General features: G+C 45.1%; 1 protein-coding gene across 1 annotated transcript; it reads right to left on the reverse strand.

Annotated features, from left to right (window-relative positions):
* Positions 1-1,832: 1,832 nt before the first annotated feature.
* On the reverse strand, positions 1,833-25,082 carry GPD1L (glycerol-3-phosphate dehydrogenase 1 like). The gene is made up of 8 exons (XM_081883414.1): positions 24,899-25,082; positions 17,129-17,306; positions 15,523-15,663; positions 14,120-14,258; positions 13,564-13,676; positions 7,859-8,092; positions 6,352-6,458; positions 1,833-2,919 (listed from the first exon to the last, which is right to left on the reverse strand). The coding sequence occupies exons 1-8, from the start codon at positions 24,946-24,948 to the stop codon at positions 2,823-2,825; spliced, it is 1,059 nt and encodes a 352-aa protein (XP_081739540.1). The 5' UTR covers positions 24,949-25,082; the 3' UTR covers positions 1,833-2,822.
* Positions 25,083-27,105: the final 2,023 nt, after the last annotated feature.

Below are 27,105 nucleotides of genomic sequence, written 5' to 3' on the forward strand. Positions count from 1 at the left end.
TGTAGCAAATACATGCAAATGCAATTAGCACATACAAACAACAACATGCTCTGCATTTTCAGTTTCTATCCTTTTCCCTGCATGGCGGGAGGGGCATGTGAAAGTGTCTCCATTCTCAGGCTTTAAGCACTATCTCAGCTGTGTAAATAAATGTACGTGAGGCATTCATTCCCAGGCATCCATTTCGTCATAAAACATATAACCTCAAAAGGCTGCACAATAAAACTGCTCAGGGCAATTCCATAGCCTTTAAAGCAGGGCTATTCTGGGTCTTCTGAATCATATACGAGTTGAACTTCCAACCCTTAATAACCATACCCAATCCCTTTGAGGGCTAGGAGGGTATGTAAAAAGGTAAAGGGAGCCCTGACCATTAGGTCCAGTCATAACCGACTCTGGGGTTGTGGCGCTCATCTCGCTTTATTGACCGAGGGAGCCAGCGTATAGCTTCCGATTCATGTGGCCAGCATGACTAAGCCGCTTCTCATGAACCAGAGCAGCCCACGGAAACGCCATTTACCTTCCTTCCAGAGTGGTACCTATTTATCTACTTGCACTTAGATGTGCTTTCAAACTGCTAGGTTGGCAGGAGCAGGGACTGAGCAACGGGAGCTCACCCCGAACCGCCGACCTTCCGATTGGCAAGTCCTAGGCTCTGTGGTTTAACCCACAGCACCACTCGCGTCCCTCTAGAAGGGTATGTAAAGGTAGCTAAAAAGCCAGTGTGCTGGAGTTTTGAGAGCATTCTGGTCTACAATTGGGAAGACCCAAGTTCAAATCCTACCATGAAATTTCACTTAGGCGAACTGCATCTCAGCCCAACCTACTTCACAGGGTTGTTAGTTAAACTTGAGGACCACACACACCACTTTCAATCCCTTTTAGGAAAAGTGGGATATAAATGTATAATATGATTATGAAAGTTCTATAATCAGCACAGGATTGTCTTCTAGTACCTGACATACTTGTATTCATCTTCAGGTTATGAAATCATATTAATACATCTGACAACATTTGCCCCCAGTTTTTGGTATCTTTTCTTCCAACATAACAAGGGAATTGAGGGATATGTTAGATTCTTCAACAGCTCTAAATCAAGATAAAGTAATTATTTCAGTCTTTAAGACCACAGTCCTATACATGCTTCTGAGGAGACATATATAGGATTGCACTTTAATACCTTTAAGACGCCAGGGAGGTCAAGGCAGTTTAGAAGAACACTCAGAAACATTTCTCATTTTAAGTCAGTGGGTTAACAGATTTAAACAGCTGAGCATAGAAGTCATAACAGGCACTGAAATAAACTACAGTCATAGCTGAACACAGTTTGCTTATTATATAATCATGTGCTAATGGGAATTGCCATCACATTCATCGGTGTGTGGTATTCTGAGCAACCCCTGGTATATTACCTACACCAGGGATGGGAGCCTGCGCGCCTCCAGATGTTGTGGACTACAACTCCCATCATCCCTTACCACCAGCCATGCTGGCTGGGGCTGATGGGAAATGGAGTCCAACAACATCTGGAGGGCCACAAGTTATCCACCTCCGATCTACACTAAGCACAACATACTGAGTGCTAGAAAGCAGGGCCTGTGAATCACAACCACACAGGTTGCTGTCAGATAACAGTATAACAGCACTAGGTTTCCTGTGTATTCTTTCTGTGGGATACAGGGGAATTTGCTATTTCTAATGTAACTTGAGGAGTGGACAAACAACGAAACCGCAAGAGGTTTTTCCTCTCCGCGTACTGGCCATTTCCAACACATCAAAGCATGCCAGCAGATCAGTAGCAAGATTGCATCTGAGGATCTGTTTTGAATTCCTTTGAATAGCTTTCCGAGCCAAGTGGCAATGAATTTGCAATTTCCCTCATACATGCGCTGGATCAAAGAATTCTCTCTCTCTCTCTCTCTCTCTCTCTCTCACACACACACACACACACACACACACACACACCCCTGTTTGCCTGAATCCAGCCGGCATCAGGGCATTTTTGCATTCGTATGTTCCAAAACCACAGTTTCGTTTTGGTAATAAACGTGGGACGATGCTAAGCACCAAAGCCATATCTATAAAGCCCCTTGTTTGGTACACAGGCCCTGTCTACATTACTTCCCCTTTTTAAAAGATGAAAGATATTGCAACTATTTAAACACATTTGATTCCCACCCCCTCAATTTCTTAAAATCTCTTTTAAAATGTAAGTAAGTTAAAAGGTCAAAGTGCTCCTCCCTTGCCTAATAAATGCTATCAAATTGATTATTATCAAAACATTTGTTAAAGAAAATAAACATTCTCAAGTAAAGGCATGTAACCCTGACTAAAAGCTGGGTGTACACTACAGAAACTCTTTTTTTTTTCTATAGCAAACAGCCTCAATGCAGAATGCATTTCAGGCCATCTCCGATGCCCATTAAAAAGAAAAAAGATCTGTACCTGTCTCCCCGCCCCCAACAATAATTACTGGAGTGCTCCAGATGGGTCCCTTTAGAAAAAGAAAGCATCAGAATGAAGGCTACAAAAACATCAAGCATTTTCCATACTGCTAAGACACATACATGGATACTTAGAGGAGTGTGAAAGCCCTGCTAGGCGTTATTCTGAAATCTACCCAAAATGTTAGCCAGTAAAGAAAAGACCGCTGACATTCTAGGCGTTGCACTATTACATCAAACTGAAAATTATCCTACAAATTGACATTCATTTTGCCATGATTGCTTAACAAGTTAACGCTTTGCAAAACTTCATTATATCCATCTGAACCCACGTATTACTATGAAAAGGCAGGAATTGTGACAATGGCAAGGCATGCGTTATATATGCTCGGGGTGACTCTGAAGACAGGAAATCATATCCTGGACGGGTTTCCCTTCGTAGCAGATTTGGTAGACAGCAGCAAATAGTGGAAACCTAAAACAACAGACACGAGAGGAAGGCAAACGTTTTACTAGATGGAGAAGAGAAAAGTTAAGAATGCCGAGCATTTAGGATGCATTGATAGCAGAACAAAATTTGATACACAAATCTATATCTATCTATCTATCTGGTACGCAGGCTAAGATCCTACCTGCCTGCGGACTGTCTCGCCAGAGTGGTGCATGCTCTGGTTATCTCCCGCTTTGACTACTACAATGCACGCTATGTGGGGCTACCTTTGAAGGTGACCCAGAAACTGCAATTAATCCAGAATGCAGCAGCTAGACTGGTGACTGGGAGTGGCCGCCGGAACCACATAACACCGGTCCTGAGAGATCTGCATTGGCTCCCAGTACGTTTCAGAGCACAATTCAAAGTGTTGGTGCTGAACTTTAAAGCCCTAAACGGCCTCGGTCCTGTATACCTGAAGAAGCGTCTCCACCCCATCGTTCAGCCCAGACACTGAGATCCAGCGCCGAGGGCCTTCTGGCGGTTCCCTCATTGCGAGAAGTGAGGTTACAGGGAACCAGACAGAGGGCCTTCTCGGTAGTGGCGCCCACCCTGCGGAACACCCTTCCTTCAGATGTGAAGGAAATAAGCAGCTATCCTATCTTTAAAAGACATCTGAAGGCAGCCCTGTTCAGGGAAGTTTTTAATATTTAATGCTGTACTGTTTTAACATTTGATTGGGAGCCGCCCAGAGTGGCTGGGGAAAGTCAGCCAGATGTGTGGGGTATAAATAATAAATTATAATTATAATTATTATTAATCTAGGGAAGAGGTTTGTTGCTGAAGCAGAGCTTGAGGAATGTAAATGAATTAATGCAAGAGTTCTTTATGGGACATTTTAGACAACTGCCCATCTAACAAAAAAATTCATCTCCCCAGAAAAATTAGTTGTAGATGCTGGGGTGGCCAACTCAGGGCTGAGCTTTCTTCCCCCACCCCACTCTATTTTCTAATCCTTCTAGAAAGTTAGGAAGCAAAATATGCATGTATCCTAAGCTATTTCTGTGAAATGAGCCAACCTGGCTGCTTCAACTGGTCAGTGTTTTCAGACAATGAGTGAAGTCAGAGCTGTGATTGGTAAGTGAGTTCTCTGGACATCAGGCCATAGGAATCTCCAGGGTCCTGAAGACCTCCTATTGTCCCATCCCCTTTAGCACACTTATTTTCTCTGTAGTTTGCCCTGTCCCCTAGCAAGCAGGGGATGCATCATTCCCGTGGTGGGTTTGTCTGAGATCAGGTACATCCCTAGAAGTTATTTTGTGCAAACGCTATGACACAATAAGCACGAGTGGATGTTAAATAATCCCTCCTCCTCCTTCAAAGGTAAGTGTGAAATCTTTGCAATGAGGCTTAGGTAAAGGTAAAGGGACCCCTGACCATTAGGTCCAGTCGTGACCGACTCTGGGGTTGAGGAGCTCATCTCGCTTTATTGGTCGAGGGAGCAAGCATTTGTCCACAGACAGCTTCCGGGTCATGTGGCCAACAGGACTAAGCCGCTTCTGGCAAACCAGAGCAGCACACAGAAACGCTGTTTACCTTCCCGCCGGAGCGGAACCTGTTTATCTACTTGCACTTTGACATGCTTTCGAACTACTAGGTTGGCAGGAGCAGGGACCGAGAAACAGGAGCTCACCCCGTCGTGGGGATTCAAACCGCTGATATTCTGATCGGCAAGTCCTAGGCTCTGTGGTTTAACTCACAGCGCCACTCACGTCCCGCAATGAGGCTTAGGCTACTATTAAGAACATGCCCATTTGTTTGCTGCCATTCCTGGGAACTGGGTAACATTTTCATTTGTGGTGATAGAAATGCTGCCTTGGACTCAGTAAGCAAGGTGAAGCATACCGTGTTGCTGTTACTAACACCAGACAGGGCTGGATCTAACACAAATCCTTCTGCAAACTGACATAGTCCTTCCATTTGAGGAAGGAACTTCAGTTTGGCAGAGGCTTTTGTAAACAGAGCTAAGAAGTCAATCTTCCTCAATTCCACCTTATACCTGTAGCCACCTCTAACATTGTCCCTCAACCCTCCAGAGCAGATTTTCAGATGCAGGGGGGACTGCCTTAAATAGTCTCCCCACCTTCTCTTCACAGTAGCCAAATTTCCCCTGTTCCACAAGCAGAGTTCTGTTCATGGATCTCCTTGTTCCTTCTAGGAACAAAACAAATCCTGTTTTTTAGGATTAAGCCCCCAAAACGGACTTTGGACATGTCTGACGCATTTCTCTTCCTTGCCTCCCACTGGGTGTTAAAAGGTGGGAGCAGATAAAACAAGAATACTGAGATCTGAGTTGGCATAAGTGGGAGGGCCAAACATTTTTCAACTCTATTTTTTTTGGGGGGGGGTGTGCAAAAAACAAGAGCGGAAAACTAAATTCAGTGGGAGCTTTCAGGTTCCTCCAATAAGCTACTATGCGCATCTTGTTCCTTGGTAAAACTACAACAGCAACCTGTAATATAGAAAAGATGACAACCCAAGAGAATTGCTTTTAAAGCTGATGGATAAAAGGAACTGCCAATCAAAAGCAGCAATTATTTGGGAGACTAGATTGAACAAAAAGAGCAATGAAAAAGTGAGGGAACCACTCGATTTCTAAGGTCTTTTGGTAAAAGTCCCTGGGAATTTCTCATGATTATTCAAAATACTATTCCATCATTGGGAGCAGCCATCTATTAAATGCACGAGTACTTGAATACAATGAAACCAGTGCCCATGTTTTCCACCGAGACAGACATGAAGAGGCAACTTACATTTTAACTTTACCTTTGCGATGAATTTTTCGTCAATACATTAATGTCAGTGGGTTCTGTAGAAATGCTTATTTTATTTGCATATAAACCAGGCACAGGCAAACTCAGCCCTCCAGGTGTTTTGGAACTACAACTCCCATCATCCATGACCACTGGTCCTGTTAGCTAGGGATGATGGGAGTTGTAGTCCTAAAACATCTGGAGGGCCGAGTTTGCCTATGCCTGATATAAACAATGAATATAATTTAGTGAACGGCACCACAAGGTAGTTGTTCATTTATAATAGGGATGGTTAACCTTTTTTATTTTCTTTTTGCTCGAGGGCCGCATTCATGCTCAGCCAACTATCTGAGGGCCACATGCTAGCTGTCGATGTGCTCACCCACACTTTCAGACACAGACAAGGCACACACACAAACAGGCACATAAGCCCCCAGCAGATCCATGGGGACTATTTTCCCCCACCCTGCTCATCAAATGTTCAAGCCCATGCCAAACTGCATCTCTATCAGGGTACTAGGGTATAATTTGCTCTGGAGATTATGTTAAAGAATAATTTGGGGCCAGGGGGAAAACAACCAAAAATAAAGTTACCAGAAGCAAGTGCCAGCATATTTGAGAAGGAAAACGTTTTAAAACATGGCTTAAACACGATCTCACTTACTTCTCCACTAATCCTTTCTGTTGAAGAATGCGATACACCTCTGCGGATGTCTGCGGCCCTTGAAGCTTTTGTCCATTCAACATCTCTTGCTCCAATTCTTCAATAGACTGAACAATTTTTTTAAAAAATAAAAAGGTGTATCTTTTAATGATTCATAAGATGTAGAAAAGCGATATCTTTTTTTTTGTCGGGGGGGGGCAGTGTACCACCTTGGCTACCCCAGATTTACCAGGCTAACCCACAAAACACAGAAATTGCCTTATTAGATCACACCACTTTTTCTTCAACTATGGGTGGTGGCCGCTGTAATTCAGAAACATCTGGAGGGCTGGATGTTCCCCATTCCTGATTTAGAGGGAAAACTTAACAACTCTTTGGACCAAGAGGAGAACCAGTGGAGACTGAACCTAAACAGAACAGTCTATGCCCCAAATCAGAAGAGTAGAGATGTGATTCAAATCCAAAGCCCTATCTATTGCAACAATCCACAGGATACAGAATCATAGAACTGTAGAGTTGGGACTCTCAGGATCATTTAGTCTAGTGATGGCCGAATTTGGCCCTCCAGCTGTTTTGGGACTACAACTCACATCATCCCTAACTAACAGGCGCAGTGGTCAGGGATGATAGGAGCTGTAGTCCCAAAACAGCTGTGGAGGGCCAGGTTTGGCCATCACTGATCTAGTCCAACCCCCTGCAATGCAGGAATATGCAGCTATCCCAGGCTTCCTCAACCTTGGCCCTCCAGATGTTTTTGGCCTACAACTCCCATGATCCCTAGCTAGCAGGACCAGTGGTGATGGGAATTGTAGTCTCAAAACATCTGGAGGGCCGAGGTTGAGGAAGCCTGAGCTATCCCATCCAGGGATCGAACCTGCAACCTTGGCGTTATCGGCACCCCAATCTAACCCAGTGTTTCCCAACCTTGGGTCTCCAGCTGTTTTTTGGACTACAACTCCCATCATCCCCAGCTAGCAAGACCCAGTGGTCAGGGATGATGGGAACTGTAGTCTCAAAACAACCGGAGACCCAAGTTTGGGAAACTCTGATCTAACCAATTGAGCTATCTAAGCTGTAGAGTACAGTGCTAGATTTACTGAAGGGAGGGGAGAGGGAATCGTAGAGGACACCTTCGGAAAATTCCCATGCCTCAAACCCTGACTCCGTCCCCCCACCCCAATTTTAAATAAATAACATTGGCCCTCCTGTTCCCTTCTAAAACCAATTATCTAAGGACCCCATCACACTAGGTAATGGAGTCAGGTCCAATCTGATACATCCTGCAATGGAACACTACTTAAGAGAATGCTGTGGTTGTCATTATTGTCATCCCAAGACCCCAGCAAATCACCACGAGACCCGCGTTGTACTTTTCCCACATGACAGACAATTATTTTACTCTGTGTGTCCACCTGTCACAAGATGGTTCCAAACAAGGGAAGAGATTCAAGAGTCAGTCACAGGAAAGAAAGCAAGTGAGAAGAACAGCGAGTCCCAGGGACCGTACCTTTCCTGTTTTCACAAATGCTTCGGCCACTCTCCGATTGCGGCCCCCGTAGCACGTGGTGATCAGGTCTGCCACGCCACAGCTCTCCAGGAAGGTGGCAGTGGACACCTGCCCCTTGCAGAAGAACTTCGCAAAGGCAATCATTTCCATCAGCCCAAGCCTAATGACAGCTGCTTTGGTGTTATCGCCGCAGCGGAGGCCATCGCAGAAACCAGCTCCCACAGCCACAATGTTCTAATGAAGGAGAAGATAAAAAAGGAGGGGAAAACAACTGTTTGAGAAATAGACTCTGAAGCGGCAAGGAAGGTGGAAGGGCTCTTGCTTAGTGACAGAGCTCACTGGGTGAGGGTTGTTGTGAGTGGATGTGCCTGGGGGAACCATGTGTGCCATCCTAAGCTCCAATAAAGCAGGAGGAAAGTTTTAAAGCAATTTTAAATGCAAAAAAAGATGTGCAATTCTTATTGATCCCTACGACTCCTACTCTTACGCCAAGCAAAACACTGACTTGCCCAAGAGAACTCAATGACTTCGCAGTTCTGGACCAGGAAAATAAATCCTCATGCTAGAAATGCTATGGACCGTACTTTTCAAGATGCACCTAGTTTTTGGAGGAGGAAAACAAGAAAAAAAATATTCTGAATCTCAGAAGCCAGAACAGCAAGAGGGATCGCTGCGCAGTGAAAACAGCAATCCCTCTTGCTGTCCTGGCTTCTGATCTAGCTGCGCAGCCTGCATAAGACACACACACATTTCCCCTTACTTTTTAGGAGGGAAAAAGTGAGTCTTATAGAGCAAAAAATACGGTAAATGATCAGGCACATCGCCAAAATGATGCAGCGTGCTTAAAATCCCCACCCTGGCTCCAGGATACAGAGCCTACAAAGCTTCATCTTTGAGACAGAGAGCTCTGTAATGTTCCATCCCCATTTGGTAGCAGCTTACAGCATTTCACTGCACCACTTAGATCAACTTGTTATCGTCGTAGGATCATAGAGCTGGAAGCGACCATGAGGGTCATCTAAGTCCAACCCCCTGCAATGCAAGAATCTGTTCCCCAGTGTCAGGGGACTGCCATCGGAACAGGGAAGGGAAGCAGAGGGGCAGTTGGGTTACAGGGAACCTCCGAAAATCTTGCAAAGCAGTTCCTCTTCCTGTGGTGGGGAAAGCCCCACCTCCAGTGGGGAAGAGGGGAAAGGACCAGAGGATGCTGCTCGGAGCCTCAGCACCGTTCCTGGCCATGCCGGCCAGGAGGGAAGCATGCCCCTTCCATCACCCACCCTGCACAGAGGTGTAAAACGCAATGAAGGAAAGAAAAGGCTGGGGGTGACTAAGCTATTATGTTGGGGGAAGTCCTGGAAACAACCACTCCCGGATTCTGCTAGCGATTGAGGCAGACATGAACTTGTGGTTCTGCCCTGTAAATAGTTTTGCACCAAAATAAAACCTGTAAAAGACAGGTCGGAGTCCCGACTGGTTACTCACGAGCAACCACCACTGCCATCTGACACCCAGCATGGGAATCAAACCCACAACCCTAAGATTGAGAGTCTCGTGCTCTACCGAATGAACTATCCCAGCAGACACTGAGATGACAGCTATGCATGCAAAAAGGTTCAATCTGTTCTCTCCAGTTCAATCAAGTACCTTTGCCTGAGGTCTTGGCATTCTGCTGCAAGACCAATGGTCCGATTCTGCACAAAGTAGCATCATATGCTCACGATGTAAATACCGTGGAGATATCTATAGCTGTGCGAGACCGGCTTTCCCGTTCAGACTGCCCATAGCTCAGGGAGACAGGCAGTGGATCACAAGGTTGAGCTCAGATTCAATGAACCGCAGAGAACTTTGCCAGAAATGAAATAAATTCAGAATAGATAGCCAACGGGTGCCTTGGCAAGCTTGGCTGAGAGCCGGTGTGAATAATGGATTGTCGCTCGCATTCCCACATTTCTAGGGCATGGAACAGCCAGAAACTAAGCTCTTCAACAGCAGAGGAAGTGCAGACATATATTTACAGTGCTGTACATCGCATAATTGCTGCTGTTACCCAATTACCCTAAAAGAATTTGGCAGCATTTTGTGTTAGTATGGAACAGCCGCAAATCTGCAAACTCAAAAGGGAGCCTACACACGGTAGGAATGAATGAGTGAGATAACAGCCTAGAGACGGAGGTACAAGTGGTGAGTTGGACCTTAAAGAAAGCACTTTCCATCTCTCTGGAATAAAATTTTGCTTATATGAAAAGATTCAGTACCATCGCTCCCCCTGATGACCAACTTGCAGGTTTTCAGGAGGCTGAAGAGCAGAGTGCTAGAAAATTTGTGTGTGGTCCAGCACAGCTACATCTCTTCCAGAACTAGCTCTCAGCAGCAACAGAATAGCCTTGGGCCACAAGAGAATCAGCAAAGTGTTGTGTCAAGGAGTTCACTGGAAAATGATGCTGCAGGCAACGAAAAAGAGTGAAGCTCTTGCTGGAAGGATTGAAATGGGTGGCAGAACTGGGATTGTGCATCCTAATTGTCTCTCTCCAGCAGGTATTTTTTTGGCAGTAAAGGGGAACTGAAAAAAAGCAGAGACATCACCTTGCCAACAAAGGTCTGTATAGTTAAAGCTATGGTTTTCCCAGTAGTGATGTATGGAAGTGAGAGCTGGACCATAAAGAAGGCTGATCGCCAAAGAATTGATGCTTTTGAATTCTGGTGATGGAAAAGACTCTTGAAAGTCCCATGGACTGCAAGAAGACCAAACCTCTCCATTCTGAAGGAAATCAGCCCTGAGTGCTCACTGGAAGGAAGGATCCTGAAGCTGAGACTCCAATACTTTGGCCACCTCATGAGAAGAGAAGACTCCCTGGAAGAGACCCTGATGTTGGGAACGATGGAGGGCACAAGGAGAAGGGGACGACAGAGGACGAGATGGTTGGACAGTGTTCTCGAAGCTACCAGCATGAGTTTGACCAAACTGCAGGAGACAGTGGAAGACAGGAGTGCCTGGCGTGCTCTGGTCCATGGGATCACGAAGAGTCGGACACGACTAAATGACTAAACAACAACAACAACAAAAGGGGAACTGGGACACAAAGACACCAATTCTTCTCTGTATATCCTTTCAGCAGGACCAAGCCCTTTCGCACGGCAGGTGGAAATGTCCCAGGGGTCTCCTGTACTGCGGCCCCTTGCATTGGCTGAGGCCAAATAATCCTAATGGCTGCAAAGAAGAGGTGACCCACTATCACTGCCAAAGAGTGTGTGCAGGAGGGGGCAACAGGAACTCGCTGTGAAGGAATGAAAGAATAAAGTTGACTTGGACCTTCACCCTCCTTCTCTCAATCTAACGATCTGCCATTCCCTATTTGCTCTCACATATTGTGGAAGAAAGGGTTTCAAATCACTGAAAGACCTACATTGGTTTGCAGTACGTTTCCGAGCACAATTCAAAGTGTTGGTGCTGAACTTTAAAGCCCTAAACAGCCTTGGCCCAGGATACCTGAAGGAGTGTCTCCACCCCCATCGTTCAGCCTGGACACTGAAGTCCAGCTTCTGAGGGCCTTCTGGCGGTTCCCTCACTGTGAGAAGTGATGTTACAGGGAACCAGGCAGAGGGCATTCTCGGTAGTGGCGCCCGCCCTGTGGAACGCCCTCCCATCAGATATCAAGGACATAAACTACTATCTGATTTTTAGAAGACATCTGAAGGCAGTCCTATTTAGGGAAGTTTTAAATGTTTGATCTTTTATTGTTTTTTTTTTAAATCCTGTTGGAAGCCGCCCAGAGTAGCTGGGGAGGTCTGGCCAGTTGGGCGGGGTATAAGTAATTAATAAACAACAACAACAACAACTCTTGGGGCCAAGTACAAGAAGAAGCCTCTATCGCGCACAGATGTTCAGATCTTACTATGAAAGTTTTAAATCTCCAGCATCTGAAGTGCGGGACTTCTCCACTCTCTTAAAAAGAAGGGAAGCTTTATTGCTTTCAAAAGTACTCATGCATGCTTTTCACCAGATTGGTCCCTAGCAATGAAAATGGCCAGTGCACAAAACAGGCAGGAAGCTCTTGTCGCCGGGCACTCGTTTCAAGTGCCTTGTCTCTATGGCACCAGTGTGAATGATAACAATCTAACACATCTGGTATTTTATGAAATGGGGGAAATCTATTTGCAGAGCCTTTTAGCTGCATCTGTATCTCCACCAGCTTGTTGCCAGACATGATAACAATACATCCAATGAAAGCGGATATGCAGCAGATGTTCTTTCATCATCTTCCAGCTGCAATCATTATAGGCACTGCATTTAGATGTGCCTTTAAGCAATGTCGTGAGCTAAAAATTATCATGATTTGCACATGAATCCCACCTGCAGAACTTTTTTTTTGCACTTGATTCAGTCCTCAGGCAGCTATCCTTAGGGAAACCTTCCCTGTTTTTAGAAAAAGAAGGTAAATGTAAAGGGACCCCTGACCATTTGGTCCAGTCGTGAACGACTCTGGGGTTGCGGCGCTCAACTTGCTTTATTGGCCGAGGGAGATGAGCTGGCGTACAGCTTCCGGGTCATGTGGCCAGCAGGACTACGCCACTTCTGGCGAACCAGAGCAGCACACAGAAACGCCGTTTACCTTCCCGCTGGAGTGGTACCTATTTATCTATTTGCACTTTGACGTGCTTTCGAACTGCTAGGTTGGCAGGAGCAGGGACCGAGCAGCGGGAGCTCACCCCGTCACGGGGATTCGAACCGCCAACCTTCTGATCGGCAAGTCCTAGGCTCTGTGGTTTAACCCACAGCGCCACCCACGTCCCTATTGAAAAAGAAGAGCCAATTAAAAAGGGTGGGGTGCCGCATCCCACAAAATGTGAGTGCAAGGAGTTTTGGCTCTGCAATAGAACTTCCCCTCCCTCTCCTATCCTAATGCACCCCACTAAATTTGTTCTGTACTTTCCCCCAACCCACTGGAACAGATTTGGGGAGAACGCTGAGGTATATTCAGGGAGGAGAAGGTCTGTTGCACAAGCCGAAATCCTTCTGCTACTGGATCTATTTATCAGATTTATTTAGTCCAGCAACAACCAATGGGGCAACGTTGGTGGTACTCATTTGATACTTAAGGACTTCGGAGTATTGCCCTGTGCCTATTTCTCTGGTGCTCACCTTTTGAAATCCAGCCTGCAGATCAGAGAGCCAAATGCAAACGAAAAACGTAACATCTTCACATATTAGGAAGTGACCCTACCACCAAACCCTTTTACAAAGAAATAAAGTCTATGTTTGGGTCACTGTCCCAAGCTTGGCTAGATTCTTCTGCTTTGGCACGAAGGAGACAGTTCTTGGGACTACAACTCCCATAATCCCTGTCCACTGGCCCTGCTGGCTGGAGTTGATGTGAGTTGGAGTCCAACAATTTTGGGAAGGCCGCAGGCTTCCCCATCCCTACCCTTGTGGTTTGTTTGGGGGTTCTTGTTGCATAGGAAGAACGGAAGATCTTGAGTATGGCATCACAGTACTTCCCCTCGGACACAAAATATGAGGAAGCCATCTGAGAGAAGGCAAGTTGAGTGGAGTTTTGTCATCACCCTCTAACTGAGCTCTAGCATCAAGAGGAGGCAAGCATCAGGTGTTGGCTAGTACCCAACTTCCCATAGCTCTCTGCTCTCTAGTTTTAGGGTTGCTGTTTTTTTAGCATTTAATGTCATCCCTGCCCAAAAATAAATATTACCTTAAGAGCACCGCAAAGCTCAACAGTATCGGCATCGTCCACCACAGTTATTCGGAAGTTCGGAGTCTGGAGAAGTTCTTTGAAGAGGAAACCATTCTCCAAAATTTTGCAGCCTGTTATTTTGGGGTGTGGAGGTGAAGGGCAGAAGGAGAACGGTCAGCTTTATTTAGCTAGCATGCTGGCTTTTAGAAACAAGACAGAACTGTTTAAAACAAGGCACTAGGCAACTACTTTTATATCCTTTAAAGCCCTGGATCAGGCATATACTGTATTGGCCCAAATATAAGCCACACTCCCCCCCCCGCCCCCAAATTCCAACCATAAAAAGTTAAAGTGCAGCTTAAATTCGCGACCTTACAAAAATTATCTTTTACGATATAGCGATTTCCTATTTTAGCGACTGTGGGGTACTATAGAGGAATCAAATTCTACTGTTTGCGTCTTGGGTGAAGGATGGGATAAAAAAAGGTCGTAAATAAAATCTAAAGTCCTTAGAGGATTGGTACCATATGACAACATGGAGAAAACCCTATATAAAGCATCCTAAAAAAATTACCTATTGTGGTTTCACAGAACTTCTCCGCTGCTACTTCATTGGCAATATTTGCTCCCATCAGCACACTGATGTCTATTCCCATTTTCTCTCGGATGATGTCAGATATGAGTTTGAGACCCTCTGGACCTTCGTCTATTCCCTGCAGTAAACATTAAAAGGTAACCACTATCGTTAGTTATCAACATCGGACAAAAGACTGATGATTATCCTCACTAGTGGGTGAAAATTTGCCTATATGCCATCTGGGAGGAATCTACACACATATTAAAAAACGCTGTGAAAATGTTTGATTGAAAAACTGTTTGAAAAATACACTGATTTTTTGCATAGCTCACTTTCACCATCTAGTGTCACATTTCCATATTGCACTTTAAAAGATAAAGGTAAAAGACCCCTGATAGTTAAGTCCAGTCACGGACGACTCTGGGGTTGCAGTGCTCATCTTGCTTTACTGGCCGAGGGAGCTGGTGTTTGTCAGCAGACAGTTTTTCCGGGTCATGTGGCCAGCATGACTAAGCCGCTTCTGGCGCAACGGAACACCAAAACCAGAGCAGCGCACAGAAACTCCATTTACCTTCCCGCCGGAGTGGTACCTATTTATCTACTTGCACTTTTTTGGTGTGCTTTCATACAGCTAGGTTGGCAGGAGCTGGGACAGAGCAACGGGAGCTCACCCCGTTGCAGGGATTCAAACCGCCAACCTTCTGATCGGCAAGTCCAAGAGGCTCAGTGGTTTAGCACCCATAGTGCACTTTACAACACATTTAAAACATTTCATTTTAACGTGTAGCTAAGTCCATAGATTAGGCCGAATCCGTAGAACTGCAATGACCATTTAAAAGCTGTGGGTTTTTTGTTGTGTGTTTTTTAATAAAAAAAAAATCAGAATTCATAAACTGCTTTGCAGAGAAGACCCAAGCAATGTGCAGAAATGAAAAACACAACACAACACAAATCAAGGAGCAGTGTTAAAACATAAAAATCAACAATGAACAAATTCAGAAATAAAATAGGAGTAATCTGAGAATGCTTGGGGGAAAATAAAATGTTTCCACAAACACCAAAAACAGAACAATGTAGGACTTGCTTCACGTCTAATGGAAGAAAATTCAAGAGGGAGGGTGCCACAGTGTTACAATGATGAACTCCAGTCACAGCAAGTTTGCCGCAGGGGTGTGTGGCATTATGCCACAGGCTCACTGACTCGCCATGTTACCATCTTTACATAATTACATGATGCACAGCGCCTTTCAGAACTCAAAACTGCTGATCCAAATGAGCTGGATCCATATTGCTGTAAGTCTAGGGATTATACATCTCTTCAGCATTGTTTTTGTCCAACAGCCCATTGAACAATTCCAAAGGATTCATTGACACCAAAGTAAGGCTTGTATCTGTTGTACCTTAATGAGAGTTATACCGACAGCTTTCTTGGCTACGCGCCCCGTGATCTCATCGCAAATTTTATGAATGAACTGGTGGGGAATGACAAAAACCAGCAAGTCTGCATCTTGTACGGCATCCTTCAGATTTGGGACAGCAACCTATGGACATTTATTCAAGGGAGGAAGAAAGGGAGAGATGAGAAACAGAGGAGAAAGAAGCCATTTCTCTCAATGCACCGATTTTATTTTGTTTGTGGAAATGCTTTTTTTTATTACCGTGTTATAATGGACGTAAAATTTAAAGATTTTAAACTAGCACAGATTAAAACTAAGCACAGATTATTTCTACTATTCCAAAATGACTCTTTTGTTGGCTGGTTTTGACCATTGGCAAATGCATCCAGCTGGAATTGCAGAAAACGTATTTGCACAGCAAATATGTTATACTGCCAAGAAGCTAATACCTTGCAGTGCTATCTAGTATACTGGTCTTCGTGTTGCTTGTATTGTTTGTTGTAAGAAGCCAATACCTGGCGAGCCAACTGATAATAACAGCAAATTTCAAGTCTAAAGGCACCAGCAAATTTGGAACTCATTCCCACCCAATGTAAACTAGCAAAGTATTATTAATATTATTAATTCAATTTGTGATTTTTTTTGCCAAATAATATTTATTAGTTTTCCATATTTTAAACAAACCAATGGCAATTTACATCACATTTCTATACTGCCCTTCATCCGAAGATCACAGGGCAGTTTACAATATAAAAACACGAAAATAACGTTTTTGATTGCTTCTAAAGTTGGAAACAGAATTAAATAAGATACCATTTACATCGGATTTGGGTAAATCTAATACTTATTGCAGATAGTAAATGGTTACTGTTCTCTGTGGGTTAGAATCAGAGGTTTGTGAGCAGAATTTCACTCAAGGAATGGAAACAAATTCTGTCTCCTCCTCCCCTCGTTAGCCCCCTCATGCTTCTATGAAAATCAACTTCAGATTGTTGGTGCAACTTCCAGAAAAATAACTTGTTTTGCGACGCAGCACAGCAGAGAAACAATCTCCTCTCAGTGCTATGAATGGAAGGGCTGCCAGACCCAGGCCCCTTCCACAAATGGCAGAACTCCTTCGGTTCACTGGGAGGGCACAATGGGTTCCAATTTTTGCAAATGACTGACAGCTATTCTTTTGGAATTTAACAAAACGTAAATGTGAATAAGAGCTTTGGTTCTTTTACTTTAAGCCTATTATTTTTACTATGCACCGTTCCTCTCCTCACACAAAAACCAGGTTCTGAAGAAGTTTCTTAGTTGGGCCCAATGGGGTTGGACCCACACTAAAGTCACATCTGCATTTGAAGCTCTCTTATTTCACTTCAACAGGCATAGCTTCCCCCAAAGAATCCTGGGAACTGTAGTTTGCTAAGGGTGCTGCGATTTGTTAGGAGACCCCTTATTCCCCTCACAGAACTACAATTCCCAGAGTGGTTGAGCAGTCAATCCCTCTTCCCAGAGAACTCTGGGAAATGCAGCAGTGTGAGGGGAATAGTAAAACTTTTAAAACAATACTTTTAGAATACTAAAATGCTTAAAATAAACATAGATAACTAATATGTCTTACCACATTGTCTGGAAGCTTGTGTCCAGGGAGATATTTTACATTCTCGTGATCATTATTTATGATATCGGTTAATTTCCGTCCATCAATGTTTTCCTCAAAAACCCACATTTTCACCGTAGAAGCGAACTTTTGCAGCGTTTTTACATTGTTGCCTATTATTTTAGCCACAGCAGAACCCCTGTAATAAATAGAGAAAAGATGACACCTTATTAAATATGCCACATTAAGACAGAGGGCTAGCCGATCAGAATGTTGGTGGTTTGAATCCCCGTGATGGAGTGAGCTCCCATTGCTCAGTCCCAGCTTCTGCCAACCTAGCAGTTCGAAAGCACACCAGTGCAAGTAGATAAATAGGTACCACTGCAGCAGGAAGGTAAATAGCGTTTCTGTGTGCTCTGGTTTCCGTCATTGTGTCCTGTTGTGCCAGAAGCGGTTTAGTCCTGCTGGCCACATGACCTGGAAAGCTGTCTGTGGACAAACATTGGCTCCCTTGGCCTGAAAGCGAGATAAGCACCACAACCCCATAGTCACCTTTGCCTGGACTTAACCGTCCAGGGGTCCTTCACCTTTTACCAAACTACAATCCCTATCAGCCCCAGCAAGAATGGTGCCAGAACTGAGCTCTGGCTGGTGGAAAAAGCCCCTGCTTTTACCGGTTCTTCTATTCCCCCTCATTTCACTTCACTGAGAGCTGAAAAGCAACTTGTGCAAGGGATAACAAAAGTAATCTAAACCATCGTATCAACAACAATCCCATTTACCCTTCCTCAAAGTTACATTGGAAAGTCAACTCCTTATTTCCTTGATATTTACCAGCAGAACATTTGTAGCGCACAAGGTCCACGCTAAGAAAATTCTTGCATGGTTTGGGTTAGTGCAGGGGTCGGCAACCTAAGGCCCATGGGCCACAAGCTGCCCATGGGGGTCATTTAACCGGCCCACAAGCCGCCCCCGAAACAAGCTGCCTGCTCGGCGAGTCCCCAACTGCTGCGCTAAACCGGCACAGCATAGCCCGGGGACTTGCCTCCGCAGCAGCGGAAATCGCGCCGATGCAGATACTGGAAATCGCGGGCACACGCGTTCCCACACACACATGATCTCGCCCACGGAGGGATCTCCGCTGGAGTGAACCGGCCCAGGCGTGATAAACCTTGTCAACCCCTGGTTAGTGTATGCAAAACTCTGTGCCTACAGCAGCCCAATTACACGGGCAAATTGCACAGCAAGGCATTTTGCATTAAGCACTAGTTTGGCACCTTCGGTGAGGAGGTTAACCTTCTTCAACTGATAAGCAAGGTAATTTGAGAAGCATAAAACTCTGCCCCGCTGCAGAGTTTAAATTTATGCCCTTTGAACAATGACAAGTGCCTCAAAGTCACGGACACTCCTGCCTGAAGCTTTGTATCATAAGGCAGAGCAGTTTTATGTTCTCAACTTGCCTCCAGTCATTCTGTACTTGTCACATGTCTTTTATATGTTAAGGACAATAAGGACTGGTATTTAAACTGCATGTGCTTTCTTTGATGCAAAGCTCCACTGAGCCACGAGGCAACGGATAAATTAAAAAAAATGCATCTGTTAAGAGACTTCTTCTGTCTTACTCGTGCAACCGTCTCATTCACACACAACTCTCTTTCATGAATTCTGCCTAGGAAGTGTCACATGGGCTAGAATAAATTTAGAAATAGACGAGGTCCGATATAATGAAGGCTTTTATAGATTACTAAAACAACACACTGAGGATACAGCTCCTTTTTCTTCTTCTTCTTAGTATCAGCTGCCTTTAAAAGGGGGGGGTGTGACCCCTTTGGAAATAGATGAAACATTGACGTTTTATACTGATCTAAATGCAAGACTAGGTTTTAATTTGAAAATTATGCGCTCTCCTGGGTGTGGTAGGTAGCTGACAAAATCCATTGCTAGGGAAGCGATCAATGAATCAATTCTTTCTTATCAGGAGATATTTTTCCAGTGTTTTGCAGTGATCATAATCCAGGCATCCCTGAACTCAGCCCTCCAGATGTTTTGGACTACAATTCCCATCATCCCTGACCACTGGTCCTGTTAGCTAGGGATCATGGGAGTTGTAGTCCCAAAACATCTGGAGGGCCGCAGGTTCGGGGTGCCTGTCATAGACTTTCAAACTACCGCTAGGTTCAAATCACTCAGTCAGGAAGCTCACTTAATGACTCTGGACGAACCACTAACCATGTTGGCATGTCATGCTAAGCCAAACAATGACTTAGATTGAATGCACTGTGTAAAATAATTACCGAAACAGCTATTAATATTCGTAGCTTAATATATTTAAATTAAACTGAATGATGCAAGGCAAGGCAAATACCAGCAGTTCCTAAAATTAGGGTTATGTGCACATACTTGTCAAATCCTTAACTGGAAGAACTAATGTTCAGGGTGTGCTGAGAGAGCTTCCAAGGCCCCCCCACCCCACCCCCGCCACTGCCAAATGGTTGACCTCTTTGGAAATACATTAACCTGTTACATGCCAAGGATCTGCACTTGTAACCACCTTGGAGTTTTTTTGTATTTCCACAATTGGGAACCTATTTTTGCTTGTCTGTCCCAACATGTATTTGCTCTACCTCAGATATTTTGCACATTTAAGATTGAAACAAACGATTAAACAGGGCTTAAGACCTCAGTCTCACTCAAAAATACACTTTCCCTCTTCAAATTCCTTGTGGACATCCAACTGAGGTGTAACTTAAAATATTACATCATGCATTGTGAACGTGAGTTTGCCCTCATAACAGCTAAATTTTTGATAAATTTTGTTCCAACGGGCCAATATATAAAATAGGTCAACATTGCTAAGCTTTGACCAATATGCTACCTGTAAAAAATGGAATAACGGATTCACGTAGAGCCTTTACAACAAAGGAAACAAAACAAACAGATAAGGCACCCGTGTTAAAAAGCAGTCGTGTTACTGAATATATTTACAGTGGTACCTTGGTTTACGAACTTAATCCGTTCTGGAAGTCCATTCTTAAACCAAAACCGTTCTTAAACTGAGGTGCGCTTTCCCTAATGAGGCCTCCCACCGCCAGTGCTCTTCCACTGTTCGGCTTCCATTCGCAAACTGAGGTAAAGTTCTCAAACAGGAACACTACTTCTGGTTTTGTGGAGTTCGTAAACCGAATAGTTCGTAAACAGGGCTGTTTGTAAACCGAGGTACCACTGTATTGCAGTATCACAATGGCAATGGATGAAACTTCTTGTAACCAGTATAAGAACACAAAATTGCAAAATAGCGGACCAGCTTCTCCCATTTCCCCATTCCAAGTCCTGAAGAGTGAGTGCTTTGTAGTTTTGCAACTCTCTGAAAAATGCTTCTGAGAGCTCCTACAAGTGACCACAAAATAAAGTTTTGTCTCTGCAAGTTTGAAATGGGGCTCATGTAAAACTTATGCCCTTCAGGAAACAAAGTCAGCACTAATCTGCTGCCAGCATTGAGCAATTTGAACAGGCTCTGTCAGCTGACATTGCAGAAGATATCTCAGTGGGTGGAAGACAAAAAGCAGGTTAAAAATATCCCATGATTCCTCCTGGATATAAACACCCCTCCCCCCCTTTTTAAATAAAGTACAGTGGTACCTCAGGTTACATACGCTTCAGGTTACAGACTCCGCTAACCCAGAAATATTGCTTCAGGTTAAGAACTTTGCTTCAGGATGAGAACAGAAATTGTGGTCTGGTGGCACAGCAGCAGCAGGAGGCCCCATTAGCTAAAGTGGTGCTTCAGGTTAAGAACAGTTTCAGGTTATGTACGGACCTCCGGAACGAATTAAGTACTTAACCCGAGGTACCACTGTAGTACTAAGCACCCCTATGAGGATGGTATTGAATTGTACAAGTGACCTTGGTGAAATATAGGAAATGAACTATTGACCCAAACCCGTCTTGTGATGAAGCATTCAGATGGGCAGCTAACAAAGCTTTATCAAAGACACGTTTCAGAAATGTCACAAGCCATGGCTGTCCATATATTACCAGAAGTTAGAAACGCAATGAAACCAAAAGCAGATAACTCTTGCCAACATGACCAGTGGAACCAATGATGAGAATGTTCTTAATGGGATTGTGTTGCATTTTGTGTTTTCTTGATTTCTGTAAACTACCTAGAGGACTCGGTTTATGGGCAGTCTAGAAATAGAATTCCTCCTCCTCTAGGGTTGGTGATAGATATATGAGTATATCATCCAAATCAGTTTGAAGTCCATATTGTGATATTGTGTTTCATAATTTTTGACCTGGCAATATATCACGAATCATAATGTGTATGTGTGTGATATACAAAAATCACGATGCAGAAAAAACCATGAAGCCAACCAACGCCTCTACATAGCTCCATCTTTTCTTCAGACATTGTGATATATCAGTACAGTGGTACCTCAGGTTACATATGCTTCAGGTTACATACGCTTCAGGTTACAGACTCCGCTCACCCAGAAATAGTGCTTCAGGTTAAGAACTTTGCTTCAGGATGAGAACAGAAATCGTGCTCCGGCGGCGTGGCAGCAGCAGGAGGCCCCATTAGCTAAAGTGGTGCTTCAGGTTAAGAACAGTTTCAGGTTAAGAACGGACCTCCAGAACGAATTAAGTACTTAACCCAAGGTACCACTGTATATCGCAATGTTTAGCTGGTGATATATCACAATGTTGAAAACCAGATACCACCCAGCTCTATCCTCCTCCTCTGTAAACAGACCAAAACATCATCCACGCTCCTTGTAGAGCAATCTGAACTGCTCCCCTCCCCGCAAAAAGCTGCTCCATTCAAAGGGATAAAAATGCTATCCCAATTATATTTGAACTTGTTTTCATATATGTAATTTTTCTAGGTTTTATTGAATTGTAGAATTGCTTTGAGGTGCTTCACAGGAAGCAATTTGCAAATATCAGTTATACATAGAGCCATACACTAAGCTTAATAATAATAATAATAATAATATTTGTACCCCACCCGCCTGGCATAAAGGTAAAGGTAAAGGGACCCCTGACCATTAGGTCCAGTCATGACTGACTCTGGGGTTGCGGCGCTCATCTCACTTTACTGGCCAAGGGAGCTGGCGTACAGCTTCCGGGTCATGTGGCCAGCATGACTAAGCCGCTTCTGGCGAACCAGAGCAGCGCACGGAAACGCCGTTTACCTTCCCGCCGGAGCGGTACCTATTTATCTACTTGCACTTTGACGTGCTTTCGAACTGCTAGGTTGGCAGGAGCAGGGACCGAGCAACGGGAGCTCACCCTGTCGCGGGGATTCGAACCGCCGACCTTCAGATCGGCAAGCCCTAGGCTCTGTGGTTTAACCCACAGCGCCACCCGTGTCCCATACAAAAGCATTAAAATCAAAAGTCAGCTAATGGAAAGGTGAAATGCCTGCATAAGCGCAGCAGGCATTTAAAAGCTGACACAGGAGGCGCCTGCGGAATTTCTATTGGCAGATGACACTAAAGGCTTGGCTACTTGTTACAGTGAGCCGCAGGAGCCTCACCCTCACCAATGACGCACCTGCGGATGAGTGCCCAGAGGGCAAACTTGAATGCGCAGAGGGTGGGGCTGGATAGCATGTTCCCCTTCTCCTTCCACTTGTTCAGACAACAGGGAGAACAGGGCTAGGTCTCCCAGTCCTGAATACAGACTCCATGCATGTGTAAGTAAATTGAGCATTTCTCCATGTGCAGTCTCAACTTTGTCTGTTCTGCGGAGCTTGGGGGGGAAGTGGGACCAGCTAGTGTGATTCCGTGAAAGGATGAAGACAAAGGTGAGCAAAGAGAATTCTACAGGTAATACTTTCCAGAGCAAAAGGTATTCTTCTTAATGCAGCATGGAAAGTGGAAATATCTATACGCAACAGGCATCGTGCAAAAGGAATGACAGCCACTGTGGTTCAATGGTTGACTAGAATCCAGGAGGACCAGGTTCAATTTTAGCCGCATTCAGGCGGCAGACAAGAGGAACTTAGGACAAAGTTTGTTACTGACGGGGGAAATAAGTAGCATTCTGAAACAGACACTTCTGGTTTGTAAGTGGAGTATTTAAGGCATTGTGGGACACAGGAAGCAGGAACATGGTCATCTCCCGGAAAGTGAAGCATAATGGGCCTGTTTCCATCTCACTAGTTATCTAGCACACATTCATCTGATAGCTTCAAGCACAACTGCTTTAACGACTAGACACTGCCATGCAAAAGGAGCCATCGTGGTGCAATGGTTAGCATACTGGACCAGAACCCAGGAGAACGAGGTTCAAATCCCATCTCCAACATGAAGTTCACTGGGTGGCCTTGGGTCAGTCAGTGACTATTTTTCAGCAGAACAGGACTGCTGTGTGGATAAAATGGAGGGAGAGAAAAGAACCACTCACTTCACCCTTGGAGGAAGAATAGAATATGCGTGTAAAGCATACGTAACAAGTGAGTCCTGCAAAAAAAATGTTACGTATGTGTAGCTGGATAGCTCAGTCAGTAGAGCATGCAACTCTTAATCTTGAGATCATGGGTTCACATAGCTGTCAACATTTCGGGTGGCGCTGTGGGTTAAACCACAGAGCCTAGGGCTTGCCAATCAGAAGGTCGGCGGTTCGAATCCCCGCAACGGGGTGAGCTCCTGCTGCTTGGTCCCTGCTCCTGCCAACCTAGCAGTTCAAAAGCACATCAAAGTGCAAGTAGATAAATAGGTACCACTCTGGTGGGAAGGTAAACGGCGTTTCCGTGCGCTGCTCTGGTTCACCAGAAGTGGCTTAGTCATGCTGGCCACATGACCCGGAAGCTGTATGCTGGCTCCCTCGTCCAATAAAGCGAGATGAGCGCCGCAATCCCAGAGTCTGCCACAACTGGACCTTTTACCCTTTTACCTATGGGTTCAAGACCCATGTTGGTTCCTTAAACAGTCAGCATTCTGCAACCACTTAGCATGCTTAGACTTCATCTTCATCAAGCTGCTTTGAGTTACCTTCCCCACCTCACAATCCCATTTATTTGTTCTTCCACAAACTCTGGAGAGCTATTTCTCTCTTGCGCATGGACTCTTTAATCTTAGGTTTGTGGGTCTGAGCTCCACGTTGGGCAAAGGATTCCTGCATTGCATGCAGTTGGGCTGGGTGACCCTCAATGTCCCTTCCAACTCTACAATTCTATTATTCTAGGGATGGCACCCTTTTGGCGTTGCATGGACCCGAGTTCTCGCTGAGTGCATGGGAGTTTTGTGGGCGGTTCTCTGGTGGCGTGCGTCCTGCCCACCTGCCTCGGGAAAACCCTCCCAAACTAGAGAACCGTCATCGCTGCCCTTAGAATAACGCCATCATTCTTCCACTATCCTAAGCCAGGGCGAGGACAAGAAAGAGGGGGGAAATCAGCGGGTGATCAGGCCCAGCCCTCGAGGTATTAAAACGAACCGCAGACCTGACGCACGTGCGATTAACTATTCAGGAAAAATAAATAGTTGCCATTCAGAAAAAAGGAGATTTGCAAAAGGGTGATCAGGGGTGTCGCCTATTCCCGCCCAACAAGGAAGTAGAACAAGGATGACGGTTCGTGACAGCTGCATATATTATTTTGCAGGGGATTTTTTTGTTAGGAAAAACAGACCTCGATCCAGAGGAGCTGGAGACGCCTGATTCTCCACCCCTGCCTGCGCCCCTATAACCCGCGCATCCTAAGCAACAAGGGCTGAGGACCAGGAAGCGCAGGTTCCTCTCGGTGCCCCGGTGGCCTCTGGGCGGATCGCGCCCCCCACCTGCGCTCACCAGTTTCCTGAGCCCACGATGCTGACTTTCAAGGGCGACGCTGTAGCCATGGGGGCGGCGGCAAGGGAAGCAGCGCAAAGGTAACGGCGCCTGGAGACCCTCCAATGGCCGCGGCCAGCAGTCCTCCGCCGCCCATGCAGAATCGGCGCAGGAGACGATCCCGCCCCCCAGCCAGAGCCAGGGACCTCCTCCTTCACCCGGAGCTTGCTGGGAATTATAGTCCTCTTCCGACTGACTAGGCTAGACACGTGCCGCCGGGTATTGCTTTTATTTCATTTTTTAAAATCTTGCTGAGGATGCAGCGCGGATTTGCTTTGCGCGGCTCATTCTTTGCAAGCCCAAGGAGTTTAGGCAAGCGTTTTGCAGTTACCTGGGAAGGAGTCCCGTTGAACTCGATGGGGTTTACTTCTGAGTAGGCACGGTGAGGCTTCCAACCTTGGCAGATCCAATCCGCTTATTTCTGTCTGTGCAGAGGATTACTCTTGCTAGAAAATGAAAGCGCTGCAAGGAGCCACAGGACATTCCCTAGCAGGCACACTTTACTCACAGGAGAGAAAGAAATTCCACGTGGGAGTGGATCCTGCCCGCTTGTGGATCAGACGCTGCTATTCCTATTTATTTCCTCTCTCACGCAGGATTAAACAAGGGCATCTTAAGGTTTTTACTGTAGCAGTAACTGTATATATTGTAACAGAATAAATATAAGATACATACATATGTGTGTGTGTGTGTGTTTATCCTGAATATCTACATACTTTCCCCAATATTTTCTGTGCATTGGAGACGAAGCCTAGCTAGCAGAACACCGCTGGGGAAAATGTGCAAGAGGCATAATGTGACAGCAGAATGTAGAGTTTTCAGAAACACAGGTCACATGTTGTCTGATGCCTAGGCCTGCATGTGCAGGAGTCATAGACTCAGAATGCTGGAATCGGGGACCCTGAGGACCATCTAGTCCATGCAGGAATATGCAGTTGTCCCATATGGGGATCGAACCTGCAACCTTGGCATTACCAGCACCACGCTCTAAGCAACTGAGCCACAAAATGCCAATGGAGTTTAATCACAAATAAGTATATGCATAGGATCGCAGCTGTGCAACGCAGCTCACCCCATAGTAAGTCCTATTGAATTCAATTGTGCCTTACTCCAAAGTAAGGGTGCATAGTCTTGCAGAGAGAAGAGGAGAGCGGGCAAGAGGAATGTTGTTTAAGGGATGCTCGATTTAGCCTTTCCCAACCTAGGGCCTAGCTGATTGTTGGCCATGTTGGCTGGGGATTATGTGAGTCTGTGACAACATCAGCCATAGCCAAAAGGACCTATTAGAAGTTGGGGATGCAGTAATTTCACATTTGGATGCAGTAATTCAGGGGTGTGGCCTTTAGTAATACAGTGGCACCTCGGGTTAAGTACTTAATTTGTTCTGGAGGTCTGTTCTTAACCTGAAACTGTTTTTAACCTGAAGCACCACTTTAGCTAATGGGGCCTCCTGCTGCTGCCGTGCCACTGGAGCCCGATTTCTGTTCTCATCCTGAAGCAAAGTTCTTAACATGAAGCACTATTTCTGGGTTAGCGGAGTCTGTAACGTGAAGCGTATGTAACCTGAAGTGTATGTAACCTGAGGTACCACTGTATGGTGGGTGCCTTGAGCAAGGACAAAATTTGGTGCCCCCGCTAAACATTTCTTATTTTCACAATAATTCCATTTTTTATTTAGCACACACACACAAATGTGCCTTTTTATTTATTATTAATTTGTGCAGGGGAACTGCCCATCCCATCTTAAATCCAGTCCTGGATCCTTTCCTTTAGGGAGCCCCCACCCCGCGGTCTCTTCCCCCTCTTTCCTTTTTTTTTGCAAAATGTCATAAGTAAAATCAGATCAGATGGGAGCCATCAATTCCTTTGAGAGGACAATGCAACGCTAGAAAAATACAGCCATACATGGGAGCTGGGAGATGCATGGATCATTGAAGGCTTAATGGAGTATGTCAAGAAGAGTAAGATATATTGGCTTGAAGGATTTACTCTCAAAGCGTGAGAAAGTGCATTTAGAAGAATACAAGCCTTTTTGATCATAACAAGCTGTGGATGAGACAAGATTTTAAACGTTGCAGCTGACAGCTTGACGTCAGGTGGGCATACTGATATTTTAATTTCCGTATGGGGGTGGGGAAGCATTTCATTTGCCAGAGCCCTCGCTTGCA

The sequence above is a fragment of the Podarcis melisellensis genome (genome assembly GCF_964234715.1).
Source record: "Podarcis melisellensis genome assembly, chromosome: 12".
Taxonomy (NCBI): Eukaryota; Metazoa; Chordata; class Lepidosauria; order Squamata; family Lacertidae; genus Podarcis; species Podarcis melisellensis.

Excerpts from the sequence above, each read along its gene's own strand:
- GPD1L (XM_081883414.1), bottom strand. The coding sequence starts at position 24,948 with ATGGCTACAGCGTCGCCCTTGAAAGTCAGCATCGTGGGCTCAGGAAAC. Across the intron at positions 17,307-24,898 it reads ATCGTGGGCTCAGGAAACTG|GGGTTCTGCTGTGGCTAAAA; the intron begins GTGAGCGCAGGT and ends TATTTATTACAG. Across the intron at positions 8,093-13,563 it reads AGCTTTGCGGTGCTCTTAAG|AACATTGTGGCTGTGGGAGC; the intron begins GTAATATTTATT and ends CTCCTTCATTAG.